At 33.8% G+C, this 21,979-nt stretch overlaps 1 protein-coding gene across 3 annotated transcripts in view; it reads left to right on the forward strand.

Moving 5' to 3' along the window:
- The first annotated feature begins 1,064 nt into the window (after nt 1-1,064).
- The window catches only part of LOC119077624 (zwei Ig domain protein zig-8), a 117,033-nt gene continuing 96,118 nt past the window's right edge, over nt 1,065-21,979 (forward strand). For 2 of the 3 annotated variants that reach the window (XM_037184838.1, XM_037184841.1), the window contains exons 1-2: nt 1,065-1,636; nt 19,929-20,439. In XM_037184838.1, coding sequence (XP_037040733.1) covers nt 20,397-20,439 — 43 coding nt within the window. In that variant the 5' untranslated portion in view covers nt 1,065-1,636; nt 19,929-20,396. Of the gene's footprint in view, nt 1,637-15,097; nt 15,101-19,928; nt 20,440-21,979 lie in introns of all 3 variants that reach the window. The other variant, XM_037184839.1, reaches the window with a different exon arrangement.

A 21,979-nucleotide genomic window follows, 5' to 3' on the forward strand; every position in this document is an offset into this window, starting at 1 on the left:
TGCAAATTTCCCTAAAAAAGTATTGGTCTTGTCTTCTTAATAGGCAACAATTCGGGGGTCGTACACAAATCATATGTCTACTCTTAAGTAATCGTTCATAAATTACGTAATGTAAGAGGGGGAGAAGGGGGTCTAACGCTTGCGTGACAGTCCATTTTTTTAGAGTGCGTACAATAATGTCCGGTGAAGTTCACTGTGAAAATTTTGGCTGGTCTACCCATTTAAACTTCCCATTTCTCGTTAATAGTGTCATACATTTCACATGATATGGTGGAGGGAGATTTTAACGTTAGATAACTCATGAACGGCCTTTAAGAAGAGAGTATGATTTGGATGAAAATACAGTGAAAGTTCTGCATGTACTATCAACATAACGTTTGTCTGTCATTAAATTATTGAACGTAGAGATGATGAACTCACAGTCGTCCGTTTTCCAGCGGTTTTACCTCCGTTTACTTGACAGATGAAATTAAAACAATGTAAAAGTCATCCAAACAATAGAAAAGTCACGCAAATGAATGACTGTGAGTCCAACTAAGGACATATAAGTCATAATGAAATGGCGTTACCTTAAACGCCTTAAACGCGTACTGTTAATATAGGCATTTTTGTCCATTGTACTACGAACAAAACGACATTATTCATTCTTGTCTGCGTTGTGTAACTGACCCATCCTATGTATATTATAACGGATGCTTATTTTCACTATAAAACCATGAGTAAACAAACCCTAACTGTAAGATGAAATAAAACGATGAAGAGCACGCCAACAAACAAACTCATAAAAGGAGAAGTTTTCTTTAAAGTGTGTTATACATGACAATGTTATTCATGTCTTTAGGTCAGATTATTGAGTTGAACATAAAGTTTTCTATGCATGTGGAAGCTGGTGTGTATAAACATACAAACCGTTTGACAAAATTGAGGGGAAGTTTTCGTGGTAGCGATGGTAGCACTACGGTGTCATGTGCATTGAAATGGATTAAGTGCGCAAAAGCTTTCGTAAACATTCTAACGAATGTCGTTCAGCATCGGATCGTCCTCGTTTAGTTCTGATACAACTGCTGATTGCATCGGTTTGTATAACTTGTTCTCGCCATGTTGATGTGAAAGTGTTCCCAAAAACAAAATTTGTGTACTTTGAAACCACGTGAACAATTTCCATAGATCCAACAGTACTCAGTACAACGGAAATCATTTACCTGCGAGGAATGTTCCGTCGTTATTGTTTTCAGTTGTGCCGCTGTGTTATGCCGTTATTATGGAATATATAATCGAGCAATTACGGGAGTGAAAATAATTTTCTTTTTCGTATTTTTTTAACATTTTTATTTATTTGAAAATTGTACGGTGTTAGCGTGAACAAACATCTAACTGGTTATTAGCCGCAATGGATGTACAAATAGAAGAAAACGGTTATTAGTGTGCTTGTGCTTCTATCAAAAAATAATTTTATGGATGAATAATTTTCCATAAAAAAGTGGCGGTTTTATGTTCAGGTAGCTGTATATGCTCACCATTCAGTCAATGTGTATAGCGTGGACAGATTTTGACGAGGAGTTAATATACAGTAACAGATTTATGCAAATGAAATTTGGACAAAAAAGCTGAAATACTGCAGATTCTACGTGTAGAGGTACTACAATATAATATAGCATACATTGTCTGTTTGTTCTATCGTTTTAATCAGCCCGCTAAAAAGTATATATTGCAAGAATATATTTATCTTGTCTTCATCTGGTTATTATATTTTATGTTATATATGGCTCTCTTTATGCTCTTTAAGATTTTATATGCGGGCCGGTGTTAAATAATAAACGACGAAATTACCTTTTCCACCCTGTTTTGTACTTTATTTTTCCGTTGCTTGGGTTCGTTTTGTGTTGCGACTGGAAAGAAAAAATAAAAAAAAAACAAATGAAAACATAATGTGAATTTTAAATTGTTCTTATGTAATGGAAGCTAAGCCTTGAAAAAATATAAATAAAACGGCAGCAGCTCTCCATCTAACTGTTTTCCATTATTTCCTGTTTTTTTTTTTATTCGTATACATTATAATGCGCAGCGGATTTACAATGCCTTTTTTAAGTATAACAAATGACAATTTTTTGTTATCCCTGGATTACTATCTCTGCCAGTGTGTTGTAGTTTTATTAGTGTTTAAGTGTTTTGTATATTGAAATTACCATTTTTCTTCGCACCGACTTGACAAAAAAACTTATGTGAAGAACGACTAACTTGTGGCGGTTGTCGAGTCACGATTGCTTGAATAGGATTTTATGAAGAATGGTAATATTCGAGCAATCCAGAAGTTACTTTATATGGAACATATAATTAGAAATAATAGGACCTCATGACACATGACCTCAGGACTCTGGAACAGCAAATATTTTTTTAATCGGTTCTACATCGGCTTGGCGATAAGAGTCTTAAAAAAGGATGTGATGAAACAGCAGCAAACGTTTTTTGAAACCCTTATCCCCAAGCCTATATCGGCTGATTGAAAAACTGATTACTGTTCCGGAGTCCTGAGATCAAGTGATGCACGAAGGCATTTTATTTGACTAAAATCAGTCGAAGAAAAAATTAATTATTTTTCTGATGACATTGGCGTTGTTGGAGCGACATCTTTCAATGAGATGGTAAATCGTTCTCTATCGGTAGAGTTTTGATTGAATAGAGAAAAGAGAACTGATGTCGTAATCCCTCTGTTGGTATGTCAAGGAATTCGGTTGTTGGAATATTTTTCCAGTTTTATTATTTGTTCAAAATGATTTTTTTTGTGTGGATTTTATCAATTATAACTGGGCTCAGTATTAGGTTATCAAGAATCCACAAAAGTCAGACTTAAAATAACGTCGTAGATGGTCTTTCCTCGCCTTAAGATCAATTGACCTTTTTCAAATTTGTAGCCTACATTTAGGCGGAAAAATATTCGTTTTTTCGATGATTTCTCTGAATCACAATTTATTTTGAATAAGTAAATACATTAAAGCACGCGAAAATGTGTTACTTTTAACGGAAAAATTGGTTTGTGAGTCATAATTTAATCCACTTGGAGAAACCTGTGCGGATTACATAAATTTACACAATCTGCAAAGGTTTGTCCAAGTATAAGGTATCACCCACAAATCAATTTTTCCTTTAAAAGTAATACATTTTTCATGCTTTAATGGTTTTACTTTTTCAAAACCAGATTTTGGTTCAGAGAAATCATCAAAAACGAATATTTTTTCAATGAAGGCTACAAATTTGCAAAGGGTTCATTGCCCTTACCTTGAGTGCTATAACTCAATGTGGTTTCGATGGAAAATTGAACGTAACTCATTTATCGCTAAGTTCTACTCAATACCGCAGTGTGTGAGTCGAGGCTTAACATTGAATTATTGGATAGCCAGTTGTGGGTTCGAAACTCAACAGCAACAGAAATAATTCGTTTATCAGGTTGTTGTCCACAATAATGACATCTAATTGAATCGGTTATTAGACTATTCTTGGATTTAGTTCGTTGGTAATGTCATTCAGTCAGGAAGGCGAAATGCCCGTTGATGGTGTGTGTTGTCGTTAATATCTAATATGCAAGTAAGATTCTAAAACAAAACGGCGAGGGGTAACCGACTGGCCAAAATGGTGGCAAATCAATTTCTAATTCCTTTCAATTCCGTTTAATTACCTCAATTACCGGACCAACTCGTCTAATTGCCGGATTCGCTCTATTTCCTTTCAATTCCGTTCAATTCCGTTCAATTCCTTTCAATTTCTTTCAATTCCATTTCAATTCTCTTTCAATTTCCTTTCAATTTCGTTTCAATACCCTTTCAATTTTCTAAACGTACTTCCTGTCAATTCCTTTTAATTGCTCTTAATTCCTTTTATTTCTTTAATTAACGGATTAACACCACTACTTGCTGGATTCGCCCTTTGATTCCTATAATTCCAATCAATTCCTTCAATTCCACGAATTTTCGAAATAATTGCTCGATATTTTCAAATAGATATAAACTTAAAGTCAAAGTTAAACACTTAAGCATTTTGGAAAAAGAATCGTCAGACTATATCAAAAAAAAATTTTGAACAACTATGTTGTCCTACATTTGTGACTCATTTTGTTAGAATCTTTAATTTTTACTCATACTTTTAGAAGAGATTTTTCAATTTAGATTAAACCGTCCAATTGACTTCTGTTTTGTTTAAAATGATTTCACATCGCAGATCATTGTTTATTTTAGATAAATAGTATTTTTCGTACCAAGTCAGGAAATGACGAAAAACTTTTGTGCCGACAACTGAAATACGACATATTTTGCCATGATTTTTCATTAAGAAATGTCAGTTTTTCCCGAACTATATATCGTGCAGCAATAGTTATTTACGCATCTGTTGTGGACGGTATATTTTAGGCAATTTCGCGGATTGTAGCGCGAACGAAGTGAGGGCGACAAGCGAAAGTGCCTAAAATAAACCGTCCACAACAGATGCGTATACAACTTTTCATGCTGAGGGCCTAAGTTACGAGAAAAATTCCGTAATTTATGCCCAGGGCATGAAAAAAACTTCATTTCTTTACGATTTATGGTGCGGGAAAGAAATTACATGAATTTTTCCATGACTATACGATTGATTAATATGGTGAATGTGAAGAGTGTATGTTTTCAAGTAAGTTGCTGTGTTTTGTCTATTTCAGTTGTCCGATGCACAAAACGTTGTTCGTACCTCGACAGGAAATGGATTTGTTCAGCACACGTCAGCAAAGGCAAAAGCACTCAATTTTTTGTTTCGCTCAAGTGATCGACATCGTAAGATTTTAGGCTTTTGAAAAGTTGATGGAATAGATGATATTGTCGGTGATGCATTTTTTTGTAAATTTGGTTTGAACCTGGAGCATTTCGCAACGGCAATGTCCCAGCCTAACATTCCCCCGACGAATATTCACTTGTTTATTGCGGCTCAAACTCTTCCGTATCTGACTAACAAGAATCGTCCGAAGAAGAATCCTTCAGTGTGCATATTTTGAACATAAAAGGACGTTGGACCTGTTCTAAAATGGAACTGATCAACACTGTACACTGTTATTTATTGTGCGGGAGCTTTTAAAATTAAAACAAAAAGGATATAATGTGGTTTTGCATTTGCTGGTCCTTCTTTCCGATCATCACACTTATCAGCATTTACTCTCATTTACTTTCAATTCCTTACAATTCCACATATATCCAGTCAATTCCAATCAATTCCGATCAATTCCTGCCAATTCCGGTCAATTCCATCAATTCCAATTATTTACCGGATACTCCGGCAATTCCTTTGAGGGTGTGTAGTCAATTTCCCGAGTCGGTTACCCCTCGGCCTTTTACCAAAGTAAGAACCTTGAAGAACTGAGACCTTGATGTGACCGTTTCGTAGTTTCAATCGAATGAATCGAACGATTTGTCTGTCAAGATATTGTAAATTTTCCAAATCGACTGTAAATTTTCAATGGTGACCGATTTTGGCGTCGCTTATTCAAGATGAAGGGAAATTAAGATTGTTCGTACAGAAACGAGATGTCCAACACAAACTGAAACACAAACAATTTTTCTTTGGGACAATGTAGCTTCGCCAAAGAAAAATCGTTTGTGTTTACGTTTGTGTTATACATTCCGTTTATGTTCGAACAATCTGACGTTCCTTATTAAAAGCCATTTCCATCACTAACCATTCATAAAAATTGATTGATGAAATTAAACTAAAACTACTTCAATAGATTTACCAATCAAAAGCCTGATTATTGTCAATCAATCATGCATAAAACTCCACGTGTCGAAAATTCCTAAACAAATTATATTCACTTGAGATTTGGCGAATCGACAACACCAAAATTCTTTCGCTATTTGAGGTTACACACCAAAAAGATCAATATAGACTCTGTATTACAGAGTGATGTGTTAACTAAGGTAATTGAATTTAAGACTCGATTTGAACGTGACATTTGAATATTACAATTATATTTACGTTTTAGCCTCCGTTCCATGCGGTGTCGAGCGAATGAGAGTTAAATTTTTTCCGATTCAATAAAGCAAGTGCTTCAGTTTTTCAGTCTGCTGTCGTATACCGTTTAATGTTATTAAAATACTATCGTCTTCAACATCGATGGCTCAGTCGTTACACGTGTAAGTAACGTTGAATATGATATTCTATAAAAAGACGTACACAACAGAAGGGAAAGACGTTATTTCAACGGAATTCTGTGAATTTGACGAGGTATTTTCATTATTGAAACATGAGTCCTTTTAAAATGGACTAATTTGTTTACTATGAAAATACCTAGCAGGTACCTAGGGAGTCCTATGGACAAGAACTTTTTAAATTAAATAATCTGATGAATGAGAGTTCCTCAAAATTTCTTCGTTATTTTGTTCACGATTAAAAATTTTCTTAGAGTTTCTCATAGTAAGACTTTGTCTCAATGTAACAGTTTTTTATGCCTCGGCACAACTGAAACTTCAACCTCTTTCCAGAATTTTTTGTAATTTTTTATCTGAAAGAAACAGTTTTTTATACCAAGCGACTGAAAATTCCCTTACCCTATTTGTAAATACAATGGACGGCTGTGAAATTTAGACATTAATTTGCTGCAGCTGTTTTTCAGCTAGTCCAATTACTGGGGAAATAAATAAAAGCTAGTCCAATTATGCAATCAAAACTGTTTACAGTTTTACCCCTACCGTGTATGTGGCTATTTAACCCGTATAAACAAGTAAAGGTACAGTGAACGACATCTCAAATGTCTCACTGTCAAATTTTTCTGAGAATTTTATTGTGTCATTGCAAATTCACAATGACATTCTGTGAAAAAAAATGACAGTGAGACATTTGAGATGTCGTTCACTGTACTTTTGAATGAGTGAACCAGCTGAAAAACAGATGAAGCAAATTCATTTCAAAGATTCACAGATTCATTCTGTGTTGAATAATAATTTGCTCATGAAAGTCTTCTATGAAAATCTTTTTCTTTTTTTTTGCTCCCATTAATATAACATTTTCATTTCGACTTTCCATTTAATTAGTTTCCTTTTACATCTATTTTTAAATGACAGAAAAGCTGCACATTAGTCGTCAAAGTAGTTACTTTGTTTTTTACTTCATTTCCAGTTAATAATTAATATACCACTGTTACCTCTATTTACGAGTGAATTCGGTCGTTTAGAAGAAAAACGTTTCAACACAAAATAAACCTGAATCGTGTTGATTGAAGTGAAGATGAAAGCTCTTTACAATAGTGATTGGCACTGTCAATTTAGCAACATGGAATTCCTAAATTTTATGATACATTACAGCTGGGAGAGTATAATTCCAATGAAACTTTACTTCAACAAGTAACTACTAGTGACCACTACAAGTGACGAATCTCCTCTGTATATATTCAATTGCAATTAAGAAATGTCAAAATGATACCACGAAAAAAATGTTCCCAGGTTCACAGACGTTCATTTGGTTCGTTAAATCCATTTAGCAAGTTCAAAAAGGCACATGGCCGAAAATAACTGACTAATTTCGAATCCATTTCATATTTTAAACATAAAATTGCCTCTTAATGTCATCTTGTACATAGAAAATACATTACTGCCTGCCCTACGCGAAAGTTGACTATTACATAGTAATTTGATCAATTAGATGAAGAACATTTTCAATTCATTTTTCACGAATTCCTATGTGGTAGTCGACTTTCGCACGGTACAGGTAGTAAATCAGAATACCTTGGATGCTACTACTTAATTAATTATTTTAAGACAGTTGTGACTTTGGTTTTATCATTAAACTGTTGGAATTAATAACTTTCGCAGCATGAAATGTTCATGTGCAATGTGTTTTTGGTAGTGACAAAAGACTGATGTTTTCTCGTAGTTGAGACATGGAAGATTTCCTGGAAGTTATAAAAAATACGAAGCTCATCCTTCAAATAATTTTTTTTTGTCTAATTATTAAATATTATTTCATTTATTTATTTCCGAGAAATTTAACCAAGGCGCTACGCTAGTAAGGCACTGTGACGCAAGTCCACACTTCAAATTTTTTTAATTTTTTTTTAGGGATTAAGGAACATTACATACAGAAATTTTTTGACTTTCCCTCTTTGCGTTGTCAGTACGAGTTCAACGAACTATCGCACGTAAAAATTGGATTTAACCGATTAATATAAATAGTTATTTACGTATCTGTTGTGGACGGTTATATTATAGGCAATTGCGCGAGTTGTACGAAGTTAGGGACACAAGCGAAAGTACCTAAAATAAACCGTCCACAACAGATGCGTACACGACTTTTCATGTAAGGGGTCCAAAAGCACATGAAAAGAATATAATGTTTGTATGCAAAAATGATCAGATTCGACCCATTTTGAAGTAATGAATTTTACCAGCCTTTGCTTGCTTGTGGTCAATTTCTATCTCGAGATTGGCCGAAGCGATTTTGATAAAATTTTGAAAATTTAGAATCAACATTTGGCAAAACAATGGGTCTAAATGATCTCGTTTGGGAGCAAGAGCTATCGGAAGTTGGCATAGAACCTACCTATCACATGTCAAATTAGTGTTTTGTATGTATGTGTAGGTGTATCTTCATGTGTTGTGACGTTAGAGCTTAAGTTTGACATATTAGGTGGCTCAATGAAGTAGAACGGTGCGGTAATTCACGAAGAATTTCGGGCAGTTTTGGGTTATTTTGGAAACTGTGGCATCTAGAGAATTGGTTTCTTCGTCAAAGTCTCAGAGGCGGACAGTTTGAAAAGTCTTTCAATTCCAATTTTATACCAACACCGACACTGTCTTACAAAAGAGACACGATATCAGAAAAAAAACTCTTCGAAAAGAAAGAGGACCCAAGAAAACTTACAAAAGTATTGATATCAGAAAAGGTAAAGCTCAAAGCTCCGATCGCTCCGATACGCAAAAAATTAACATTGTTTTATCGACACTTTTGTAAGTAGATGACTTGCGTCACAACTCCTCCTCTAAGAGGACTGATTTCTTTTTGTTTCCGTAAGTATAACGACATACGGATAATGCAATTTTTATATGACTGGTGGAGCGGGAAATGCCTGTGTGTTGTTGGAATGTAATAAAAAGTAGTTCCGTTTTCATGCATTACACATTCTTTCACAGACTGAAGTGATATGTTTGTAGGTTATACCGTTATACGATTCTGTCTTTGATTAAATGAGATCTCGTCATATGCAGGTGCAGGTGGTAGATATGTTTAGCACACAGTATAAACAATATTTTAAACAGAGAAGCAATACAATAGCGATCCCGTTGAAGTTTTATTGTTTGAGATAACTCAACGTAAATATTGTTATTTCCTCAAACATCCTGAATAAACTTTGATTTTGCTCACAAAATCGTTTTAGATGGAACATTCAATGTTTATGTACATAAAGCATGTATACATAATTAGAATTCATTTTATTATAATTTTTTATTTCAATTTTCGCATTTCTATTCAGGTTTTTTTCCTATCCACAGAGGATGCAAAATTATTCAGAAAATGTACCCACTTATTCATCAGTATATGGATAATTCCATTGGTTGTACACTTGACACAAATATCAATATATCTTGGGAAGTATTATGAGCTCTAATGAGAGATTAGGACAATACTTCAGAACTCAGAATAGGTAGAAAAGTTAAGCAAGCCCATGAAAACTTATGCAAAGTGGACAAAAATTTACACTTTTTCGATGGAATGGGCCATATATGAGCTCATAATAAAAGTAAAAAAAAAAGAAATGTTAAAAGAAGAAAATATTTTACTCCAATTCTAATTCATCTTACCTAAGTGTATTTACAGTCGGATGAGGCTACGGCAAAATGTTTTATTAGATCTGCAAACAACTTAATTAATTCTATTTCAATAATTTTAAAAATAATAAAAAAAAGAGAATAGAAAAATCAACGGAAAACGTTTCTGTGTACTTAGAGGGATGGATGTTGTTTGTGTGAGAGCGGAAAAAAATAATTTGTTTGAAAAAGGGAAAAAGTTTAATTTGAGTTGTGAATGAAGTATAGGCGGTGGTGTGTATGTGTGCCTGGATATTGTCAAGGGAATACTGGAAAAATACTGTATTCATGCTGCCTTGAATGGGAGTTGAGTTGAGGAGTGGTTATATGCTCACTCGAAAATCGTTTTATGACTCTGACACGTTTGAAAATAGCATACGGATTTTTCGCTGCTCGTTTGCTTTGCAAATTTTTTTTTTTTTTTGGTTTATAAAATATTGAGTTTCTGAAATTTCATTGTAAACTGTGAAGGCACAATGTAAAAAGAACCGTTTCGATGACGTGGTAATAATTTTATACCGCTCCTCTTTCTGGTAGAAGCACCACTGAGAATCGTACTGCGCCCGTAAAAAATATTAAAAGTGTATTAGTGCCTGTGGATGGTTACTTTCGACGTTTTAATTAACAGAATGTCGTTCCATCAATTTGTAATTTTCCATTGTTCAAGCGTAATAATTTCCACGATAGCTAGCCATGTTCTAATGACCATCCCAATGTCATCATTATAATAAAGTGAACATCATAAAATGACGTAATTGAAAGAGTATAATAAGTCTGGTATCGGAAACAATTCATATAATGCGGCATTGAACGTTTATTGCTTTAATGCAAATTGTACAGTGTACACCCTCCGGTAAAAATCCGAATATCAATTAGTACTTGAAATCGTTAACAAACTTCTACAAATTATTTTAAATGTATTGCCTGCAGTCCACTTTTTTTTTTAAATAATTTCATATTCACGAGCAAACGACCACAAAACAGATATTACGACTACCGAGGGACTAAAACATTTTCTCATATTTTGTTTTAATTTTAACACATTTTCCTAGATTAGTGGACAAGAAGGGAACTCAATAAAACCTCATAAATTCTTCAAAATGCTTATATTCTAGAGCACAGAATGCACAGAATTTTAGGGACTGACCTACTACCACCTTAATAGCTATACTATAGTACAATAAATCCTGAAGATAATCCAAAAAAAGAAAACTCTCAGAAACCCCTGAAAATCCTTAAGTTTTAGAACTGGGAGCATGTTTCCGCAGAAGAATTTTTTTTGCGAATTTACAGTCTTTTTATCTGTCTCAGGGATTTTCCTATGAGAAATAAATATGTTTCTACTTTGGCCAATTTTTTGTGCCATTTTGGATTCAAATGTCAAAAAAATTTGTACTTTCTTTCTATAATTTATTCTTTGGAAGTAGATTGATCTCTTCTTGTTTAGGAATGAAAAATCATAAAAAAGTGACATGACGGCCGCTCACAGGTGAACGATTGAGTTGCCGTCATTGCCCCCAGTCAATTTAGAATCAGGAATCGAAACGGAACAACCCACAATCATCTAGGACGATTTTGTAAGATGCACGATTAAGCCCTTTTTCATCCTAAGCAGGTCCACTAGATTTTCCCAAAAAATATTTTTTTAGAAAATTTGGAAAAATTTAGGAAATGACAGGAAAATGTTGCAGGTCCCCATTCCTCCTTATTTTTCCTAATTTTTCATTGAATTCTCTGTGTATATTGTCCTGAAAAGTTACCAAACTCGCAATCAAAATGCATATGGTAGAAGGTTTGACCACAGAGCCTAACGATATGTCGATATGTTGAGATGAATCGTCATTGTGTAAAAACCCAGTCAACATTCATCAGGAAAACAAGTAAACTTTCGAAAAACTTGAATTCAAGTAACATTTGAAAAAAAAAACAGACAGCACCATCATTTGATGCTAAAGTATGTACGTTACCAACGCAGTTCAAGTATCGCATGAGTGATACTCGAAAGGCAGTACCGAAAGTGAACATTGTATCAAACAAAAGGCACTGAAAAAAAATTGGGACAAAAATTTTCATACGAAATAGCACTCTATTTGCCAGCTGTCCCTATGCGTTTACAAAAAGAACAGATTTATCTCCTACATGTCACTATGTTATTCTCCTATCTGTAACCATTAATTTGCCAATTGGCTGTACTTTAGTTCATTGCAAAATTAGTAACGTACAATTTTGGGTGTGGTACTGTTTAGACATTGTATTTCATCAATACCCTCTCTAGCAAACAAACTTCGTTTTGACGCTGTCAAAATACCACCTTATTCCCTTGTTTGCTTAATAAAAGTAGTAAGTTTCTAGAGATGGTATTGATTTCATTCAATTTAACTTTTTTTCGTTAAATTTAGTTCGAAAACTCCTAATTTTCTCCTTAGTTTTGCTCAAAAACCTCCTTCCCAATAAAGTGGCCTAATTTTACGTGGGAGGCCTGAGGAAAACATTTTCCCAAAAATAGTCACTGGATGCTACTAATTGTAACTACCGTTAAAACATTCGTATTTAACGGTTATGTGGCCAGTGTTCAAAACGATAAAGCAAAACCTTCATTTCCATTTCATTTAGCTACACTAACAAAAGCTTACATCCCTTAAAAAGCCACACAAATTATTGTTTAAGGTAATGTGAAATGTCATGAATTTTCTTCTAATAAATATATTCTCAGTTCTTAAGTCCTTAAACAATGTTCATTTTTGACTTTGCCTCAATAAATTATTTTGTCGGATGTGTCTAACACACCGCATCATTTTCGTTTTGGGTTTTATAATAATTTCCAAAATTCGACCTTTCGTTTGATGCATGAACATTAATAGTTTACTCTCGGGAATTTCGGGGAGTATGTTATCTCGCACAGTATAGTATCCACTTTATATACGGATGGAGGTTACAATTTCCATTCTGTTTTGACGTACATATACCGAACGAAAGTTATTGTTTTGGTGTGTTGCGTATGTGGTGTGGTCGTCGTTCAATTTAGTTTACATGGTATTTGTTCTACATCTAATGGAACTTAATAAAACCCAAATAAATTAGAATAATTTCCCAAATTGATTTTGTGAGGAACGAAATTTACATTAAATTCATTGCTATGGAATTTCATTTTAATAAAATTTGTTTTCGATTTTTTTTTCTCGATGTTTTGTTGTCTACATTACAATAACTGTAAAAGGTGGAATCCGATGATATCCGGTAAAGTATTTTTATGCAATTCTGTGACGAAATTCAACCGTTTCTTGTCTCTTTGTGATATCTTTACGAGGAAGATTATTACACGCAGGTTTATGTACAGCAGTGCGATCAAAATATTGCGTAAATTGATTTTCATACACACATTTACGCACTAGTGCGTAAATTGACGTTTGTATAAAATGAGGATCCCTTTGCTGTACATAAAATCGTTTGGCTAACACGTTAGTAAATGGGTGTTAAGCGCAGACGAAAATCTCACATTACTAACTACGAACGAAAGTTGTTGCATTTTCTGTACAAGTGATGCATCGTGTTGTATGTTATATAGAAAAAATTCAGTGTTGTGGTAGTTTCGGTGGTTCACAACCAGTCCTTTTTCAGAAAAACAACTGATAAAGTCGTTCCGCATTAGAATAAGTATATGGGAAGGCAGTGAACTTTTGCAGGACGCTAGTAAAAAACTCACCAGACTTGTAAGCTAGCGACACTATTAGCAAAGATATGTCAAAAATCAACGGAAAAATTAGTTAGAAAAATGTGATGACACAACTCGTGATCTTTGCTTTTTCATAGAAAAGTGACGCCCTCTACAGTGCAGCTCAAGTATCAGTGAGGATAATAGTTTTGGCTTTATACATGGACATGTTCAGTGAGTGCTGAGATCATGATTCGCTTAACATGTCCATTCATGAAGCTGCAGTCCTCAGGAGTGTAACTGTGCAATATGGTTTGTGTCGTATAATGTATGTATCCGTGTTTTGGAATGTTTCTGTTCTGTTCTGTTTCTGTTCAATTTGTCACTGAATTGCATAAAACGTTGTAAAACGATGTGGCTATGTCTTCGGTTGCCAATCGACATCTAGTGCGATAATATACTTTCATACGATTATTGTTGCATAAATAGCTATTATTTATATAGGGAAAAGGTATCTTCATCACTGTCGCGCAGCAAACATTCAAAAATTTGCAAAGGGTAATTTAAGCAAGAGCAATGAAAGAATAATCTTCTGAGAATGGACGCTGTTTTTTCGGAATTTTATCAGCTGGATGTCTTTTCTATTATTTAGCATAACTGAGACCATCTCATTATTGAATCGTAAAGAGATTTGTAAAATATTTATACCGGAGACAGACGCTGAGCGCAGAATTTGATATGAACGTTCATTTAATCAAATTTTTATTCATTTTATTTAGTTGTAAATTCTGCACAGTTTGTTCAATTCTTTGCACATAAGCGACTAGTTTCCATTTGTCTGAAGCTATACGGCTTCAACTCCTTTGAAGAGTTAAACTCTTTTCGTTCCATTTTCGTGATGAGATTCTCCAGTTTTGTTAACTCGACAAAGTGAACTTGATGGGAACAATAATGAGCGCAATTTTAAACGGAAAAGAAAATGAAAATTCATTAGATGTCTTCATTTTAGAAATGAAATAATTTCTTGAAACGAAATTCTTTTTTTTCCATTTATGGGAAGTCATGTGGATAAGTTTTCTAGAGAAGAAAACGGAAGAACGTCAAATGAAAGAATCAAATCTTTATTAAAAAACAGAATTTCCGTTTCAATTCTACTTAAAGCAGACGAGATAAAATGCAGAAATTTTAATGCAGCCGATGAACCTTTTTGGCAATCAAAATATGTTTCAGAATTAAGCATGAAAAACTTTCCGAGATATTTACTTAAAAAGAAACTCTTTGCTGCAACGATAAAATCTTCAGTTTTGATTAGGTCTTCGACCCAGATTTGGATAGATTCGATTAAAATCCCAACATTATGATAAAACTTCGGTTTAAGCTAAGACCTGTTCCGTAAGTAATAATCAAGTTAGTGCTTCTTAAGGTTTTCGTTATAGTTAATTGGTGTCTCTTTTATACCAACGATAAAATATTAATCAGAAACCTTTCTCAGCGAAAGTAGTCTATAAAATTAACTTTTACTTATACTGTGTCGTGTTCACATACTAGAATTGATGCGGTTGAAATGTGTACATGAATATAGTAACGTATTTTGGACATAAAGATATTCTTTGCAGACTGGAACGTTAAACAGCCTGTTAAAAAGTTTTTTTTGTAGACTCTTCAAGAAGGATGAAGTATTGAATATGTACAGAACTACAAAAAAAAATCTAAATAGTGTTCGCGGGGAGCGATATCTGACCAGTTAATTTTAACTAATCTGTAGATCGCACGGAAAAATGAGAGAAATTTAAATTGGGCTTAATCTCAATGCTTTTTATGAATTTTTGTGAGCTGACGAACAGATTAGAGAGAAACATTTAACATAAAAGGTGCTGCTTACATAACGTAAGTTTCTTAATTACACAGCATATTGATCAATCCGGTGGACATCGTCATTACAAACAAAAAGTCGAATTCTGAAACTTATTTTCTATCTAAGAGTTAGATACTATAACTTGAGTTAGATATTATAAATCTGCCTTCGCACAACGATGCACGCTACAACAACACCAAATGCCAAAGCCAAATAATAATAATGGCAAATCTGAACTATATTCATAAAATGAGATATGAAAATCAAGGCAGCACTTGTGTCCGCTTGCAAATTATTATTTTATGAAACCGGAGATTTCCATTGCTGTATTGTGACGTGAGACTTAAAACTTTTTCATTCATTAGAGCCTACTGGCCCTACACACAACGACGTTCGCGAAAGGATTCGCCACAAAAACACCAAATTTTTTTGCTATGGCAACTCTAAATTTCATTCATATCACAATATCAGATGACCTGTCACTTTCGCATCGGCAAAATTGAAATGACCATAATGTCAGATGAATGCGTTACGTATTGTCGGGGATACAGTCGAAGAAAAATAAGAAACTGGCAATACAATCCAATCAATGCTATTTATCCCACGAGCATTACCAATGTTACGATATTTACGTATTAATATGTATTATAACTTGTTGATCGCATTTGGATTCAATAACATCGTTTGGATTGTATTCGTTGAAACGAAATCTATTTTTCTTCTACTGTATGCAACAAAAACTAGTGCATGATTTCTGGCGTGAAAACATAATTACTTCGAGGATTTTTTTTTTGTTGCTAATGACTCAGGAGGGGCCCCTGATTCAATTACTGTATACCCTCCAAAAATCGCCGATGGCTTGTTTTTAAGTTGTTCGAAGTTTTGGCCAATTGACTCGTAAAATGTGTTAGTTTTCAGTAAAAATTAAAATGTTTGTGGTGATGTAACCTAACTCTGAGAAAACTCAAAATATGTGTCGATTACCGTGAAATATCGAATTTTCCCAGACTGAGGTCACATCACCAAAGCTAACACGTTTTAACACCAAACGATTGTCGTACTTTTTCCAAAAAGAATGCGTGTCCAAAATTATCATCAAAATAGTATTAATTTTGCCCCCGAAATATAGGCAACAACTTAGACATGTATAGATTTCGTATTTTCGTATTTGAGTTCGTCGTAACATCATCGAAAATTCCATTTAAAATCAACTGAGCTACAGAGACTTAAGCTCATTGTCTCGATAGCGAAAAAAAAGAACCGACGTATAATATGGAAGGAGAAAACTAAAAATGGTTTTTCAATATTACGTTTTTTTTTCTTCAAACTGAATGTTAATGGTACATTCAACCGGGAGATTCAAAGCTCATATAAGTCTTTTTTTAAATAAAAGTTTAATTTAGCAAAGGAATCCATCCGATTCCATCATACAACAGTGAAATATTTTATAGAAAAAAGCCACATCCATTTGTAATGTCACTGGAAAAGCTGCATTAATGCTGTAAGAAATATTCTCTTTGAATGTTTTCTGAAAGGATACTGCAGGATCGTTTCTAATAGATGTTCCATTTTAACTTATGCTGTGGATAACTATGTTCACTTTTAAAAAGTTTTCCATCAAAAAAGCTTATTTAGTTCTATACCCATCCATCCCATCCCATTCGGAGAAAAAAAAACTTTTTTTTTATTTATCAAGAATGTTGTTCGGTAATATATTCTAGCAAGGTTTACGTTTCCCATTCCCAATCTAAATGAAATCGATGGCCAGCCGTAAATGAAAAAAAGAGAAAAATAAAAGGAATAAAATAGCGAACGGAACTTTAACGTAATAGAAGTAAAAAAAAACTTTCTAAGACTTTTCTGTAACCGCACAGCAAAATCTTCTGTGGGCTATAAAAGTTTTCTGCACATTTGATATGTGAAAGAAAAACGGAAAATGTGATGGGACACGCTAACAAGACGACGAAGAACGAGAGCAAATAATATCGATGCCTTTTTCGACGATCAGACCGATTTTATATTTTCTTTACTTCTAAATTGTCGTTCATTTATTTACGATGATGAAAGCGTACAATCAATGTACATACTGAATATATCGTAAAGTAAAATTGTTATGTTAAATGTGGAGTAAAAATGATGTATGGAAGTTGTATACTCTCAGTGCTTTAGTGCATAAATGGTTTTTCGATTCTATCTCGATTCGTAATGAAAATTGGAGAGGTCAGTTCGGTTTTAATATAATATTGTTTAACCGCAACTTTATGATTAATTCAAACTGATCCAGCATTTTATTGAACAGTAACGAGGAAATGTGGGTATCATGGTAAATCCGGTCTGTTGGCTTTATAGTTGTTAGTTTAGCGATGAAAGTTTCATGAACTTGTTTAACTTCATAAAAGTTAACTTTTAAATTAAAGAGAGATTTTATAATCAATTCGCCATATCTATGCTGTTATCGAATTATAAAAAATTGAAATACTATGGAGGGAACCTGGCTATTTATTGCCGTTATGTACACACGCTCACAAATTCCAATAAATTCTTTTGCGGCGGTAAAGTTTTTTTTAATCGTTCCACCGATGTCATTTTCAATTAAATGTAATTGCAATATAATCGTAGGTTTCTGTTGAATATGGTGGGTGGTAATCGGGAGAAAAAAAATTCAAAAATTAATTAATTTACCGTACCATGTTACTTGAATAAACACAAAATTTATTTATCTTTTTTACAACAACATATTGCGTATTTTTCCGGTAAACTGCAGACATTTTATGGAATTAATTATGAACGAAATTGGAATAAATTTATTCGTTTGTGCACCCTACACTTGGCTTATAACATTTTTTTAAAACATTTTTTTAAAAACATTTTTTTATAGCAAACAATGAGTGTTTGCGTTTGCAGGACTAAAATGTTTACGTAGAAGCATGTTTCAGTTGTGCAAAAGAACGTAAACGATACATTGAAACACTAATGCATGGTCACTACATCAAAGAATATTCCTCGCAATATTGGCGTATGTACGTACAGCTAGGGTCAGTCGAATTTGTGTCTAAGTTTTCTTCATCAAACTTATACGGTCTTACCAGTACCACCTATAATCATTGTGCTTGCATAAGTGGAAAAGATGGAAAAACACCTGAAGAAAATTTAGACGCAAAGGCAACTTATTTTCATTTTTCATTTTCGGTACAGACGAGGAAAGATAACAAGTTGCAATTACAATCTAATTCTCTTTATGCAATCCACATGCTTTTCCATTGTTAAGAAATTTACGTATGTATTGAAAGCTAACACATTTCTACTGGAAATAAAAATTGTACTTTTTTTTTGGAAAATAATTTCTGTAAAAAGATATCATCGAAAATTCGAAAATAAAATTCGAAACACACAAATGTAGGTTATAATTTCAGCCAAGTGGCTATGCCTCTAAAAAAAACATGGACGCTTTGCTGACGATTAAACATGTGGGCGTTTTTGAAATACCGCATTTTAGATTATTTTTGATGATAACTTGTAAACCATAATTCTTTTTCAAAAATGTGTGACCGCAACATCGACCACGAATGTTTTAGCTTTCAATAGAACGTAGATTTGATTGTAGAAGCTCTGAGAGAAAACTGAAAAGTCTATGAAAATTTTACAAACTACTCAAATCTACATATTTATTGGAAGCTAAAATACTCGTGGTCGCTATTGCGGTCGTACATTTTTGAAAATGGATTCTGGCGAGAAGATACAACTCAAAATACACACAAATGTAGGCTACAATTTTAGATAAGCATCCATGCCTCTAAAGTGAATGAATCTTTGCTGCATTTATGTTGACTGATCCTATACACAACTATGTACGTGAAAAAACTCGCCACGACAACACCAAATGCCATATTTTTTGGTTATGGCAACTCTAAATTTCATTCATAAAATCAGATGAGCTGTAACTTTCGCATTTTTTTTTTCAATTTCGCCAACGTATCTTTCCAGCGACTTTCCAATACAGCAATTCAGCACATAAAGAATTCGATGTGAACACTATCCATGTCGTGTAAACTTTGTGTTGTAGCGCATATTCAGCATTTTGGTAAGATTTATTATTGAAAAATCAAAAAATCTCGTGCCGCAATTCAGCAATGTAGCTTTCCCGGGCCTTCACACCACTACGTATGCGATTTTTTTAATGCTGTATTGCGAGACGAGATTTTAAAGTTTTTTATTCATAAATTCTTACCGTCACACTGAACTTACCGTCACAATATTTACACTACATAGATAGAGCCTACATTGTCTAAATTCTTGCACTGCTGTACTTACATCAAATTCGTGCACTGCTGACCTGCTGACCTTCTAAGTTGGTGAAAGTGTTGGAATTTACATGTGTTTGTTGAATACAAAGAAATGAGGTGTGAATTTGACACAGAGAGCTGAGAGTTTGTTTGCTAGATAGAGTGTTGGTTGAGTCGTTGTGTGTAGCTACAAATTGTTGTCTGTTTCCCTATCCCAATATTTTGTTTACGGATCCTAGTTTTTATTCGCAACTGTTGATTATATGCGATAATATCGCTGTACTGTAATAATGAATGACTCTAACGTATTTTCCTTCTATTTTCAGAAACAGCGCTTCATCTACAAAACCGCATAACTTTAATTAAAAAGTTGGTTGTATGCATCGTGATACACAAGTTCATCTAACTTATTTACATAATTCAATTCGAGTAGGAAAACTTTACTTAGCATGAAAAAACATTAAAGTAAAACGAAAACATAATAAAAAGGTGACAATAAAAGACAAAAATCAGGACGAATAGTAAAGGAAGTATTCGCTGTCTCACTGATAATATTTAACATACACGAATGTACACTGCATGTGTAAAACGTTTCGAATAGGTGGAAAAATAAAAATATTTCCCTTTTCTTTCTGTAGAGAAATATGAGTGTCGTAATATGTTTGAACAGTGTCATTTCAATTCTAAATTATATCCATGTGAAACAGAACATCTGAAAATGGTTATACTGTGACTGTACGCGGGTGCTCACTGTTCCTTGCTTTATTACAGAAATTAATTTTTTTCGTGACAGGATGGCGTTATGGCTGCTGATGGGAGCTTTATTTATTGTTTCAGGTGAGTTACAGCTGTAAATGTTGAATTTAAAAATGAAAAAATTTTGTGTAATCAAACAGAAGTGGATGAATTTCTTGAAATATAACACTTAAGTAAATGGGATTTTTTTCACCGTGAAGATGTGGGTCGTAAGGTTGTCAGTGTCAATAGTCGAGCTGAAACCGGTGATTTTTTTTTAAAACCCTTTTAACCACAATACACAAGGAATTCGACAAAACTTACCTGACTTTTGAACATATTTTTTTCGTAGAAATGAGAAAACCTTTTTTTCTCCTAACTTTTCATTTTACGAACATTGATCGAATGAAATGGTTTTATATTGCTGTCCTGATGCAATTAATTGTCAATCCGAAAAACTTTCCGAAACACTTAATTTTCTTAAACACATTCTTTCCTATTGTTCCCAACTAAATCACCGGTGTTATATGGGGTGCCTTTTTTCTTGTGAGTGTTCCATCCATTTTATATAATAGAGTCTCTTCTGTTCGTTCGGAGTTCGGACGTTATATACATTTAAACTTGATATATAACATCGAAAGGTGTAATCAAGAGGTATAGTTGTACAATTTGTTTTTCGTAAATTCGTTTTTCCCCTTTTTTCCGAACGGATGGCCATCAATACATTTTAATATGCAGCACAATCAATGAACTGTGATGAGAGTCATCAATAAATTGGGCTACGTAATATTGCGGAACGTCTGAATGTGAGATGTTCTGCATCTGCTACTACTGAACTTATTAATCTTTTACATACATTTTGGCAGCCATGTGAGCCGCGGATAATACGCCGATCGACTAACCGTCGCTGAACTCAGTTTTGAAAATAAATCAATTTTTCACCGCGCAATTTGTGAATAAACGCTAAAGTTGATTTTTCAGTGGAAAAATACACTCGAAAGGCAACTTCAAATTTTTGCTTCGTATGGTTATTCTTCCAAAATCATTTTTTTTGTCCCTATTACCACAGATTCTTTATAGAATTTGCATTCTCACTGAGACTGAGTCACCGATACAAAAAAGAGTTGAAAATCTTACCTGTTGCAGGTAGGTTTGTCTCCAGGTAACTTTGTCTCTAGGTAATTGTCTGCTACAGATGTATTTTTTGTATGGAGAGTTACAGCTGTGGCAGCTATTATATCTGTAGTTACCTGGAGACAAATTTACCTGGAGACAAAGTTTCCTGAAACAGTTTAGATTTTCAATATTTTTTTGGGTCAGTGTATGTTGGCATATCTCCGTTAAATCGGTTACGTTTTCGTTGACAGCACAGTATTTTGGGTAAATTTTGGTAAAATTTAGCAGATGTCGGTAAATATTGCAGGTGACTAACAGTTTCTAACAGATATTTATGCTACTAGAACTGTAAAACGGTATCTCGGTTCGATATGGAGTCAACGGTTCGAGACGAAGGCGAGAACCTTGTTCACTACATCTATATAAAAATTGATTTCAGATCACTTCCGAATTGGGCATTAAAATTCAAATTTATTTCCATTTTCTGAACGCCAAACCCATGGAACTATATCAACCACATTACCAT

Source organism: Bradysia coprophila, unplaced genomic scaffold (assembly GCF_014529535.1).
Source record: "Bradysia coprophila strain Holo2 unplaced genomic scaffold, BU_Bcop_v1 contig_24, whole genome shotgun sequence".
In the NCBI taxonomy this organism is placed as follows: domain Eukaryota; kingdom Metazoa; phylum Arthropoda; class Insecta; order Diptera; family Sciaridae; genus Bradysia; species Bradysia coprophila.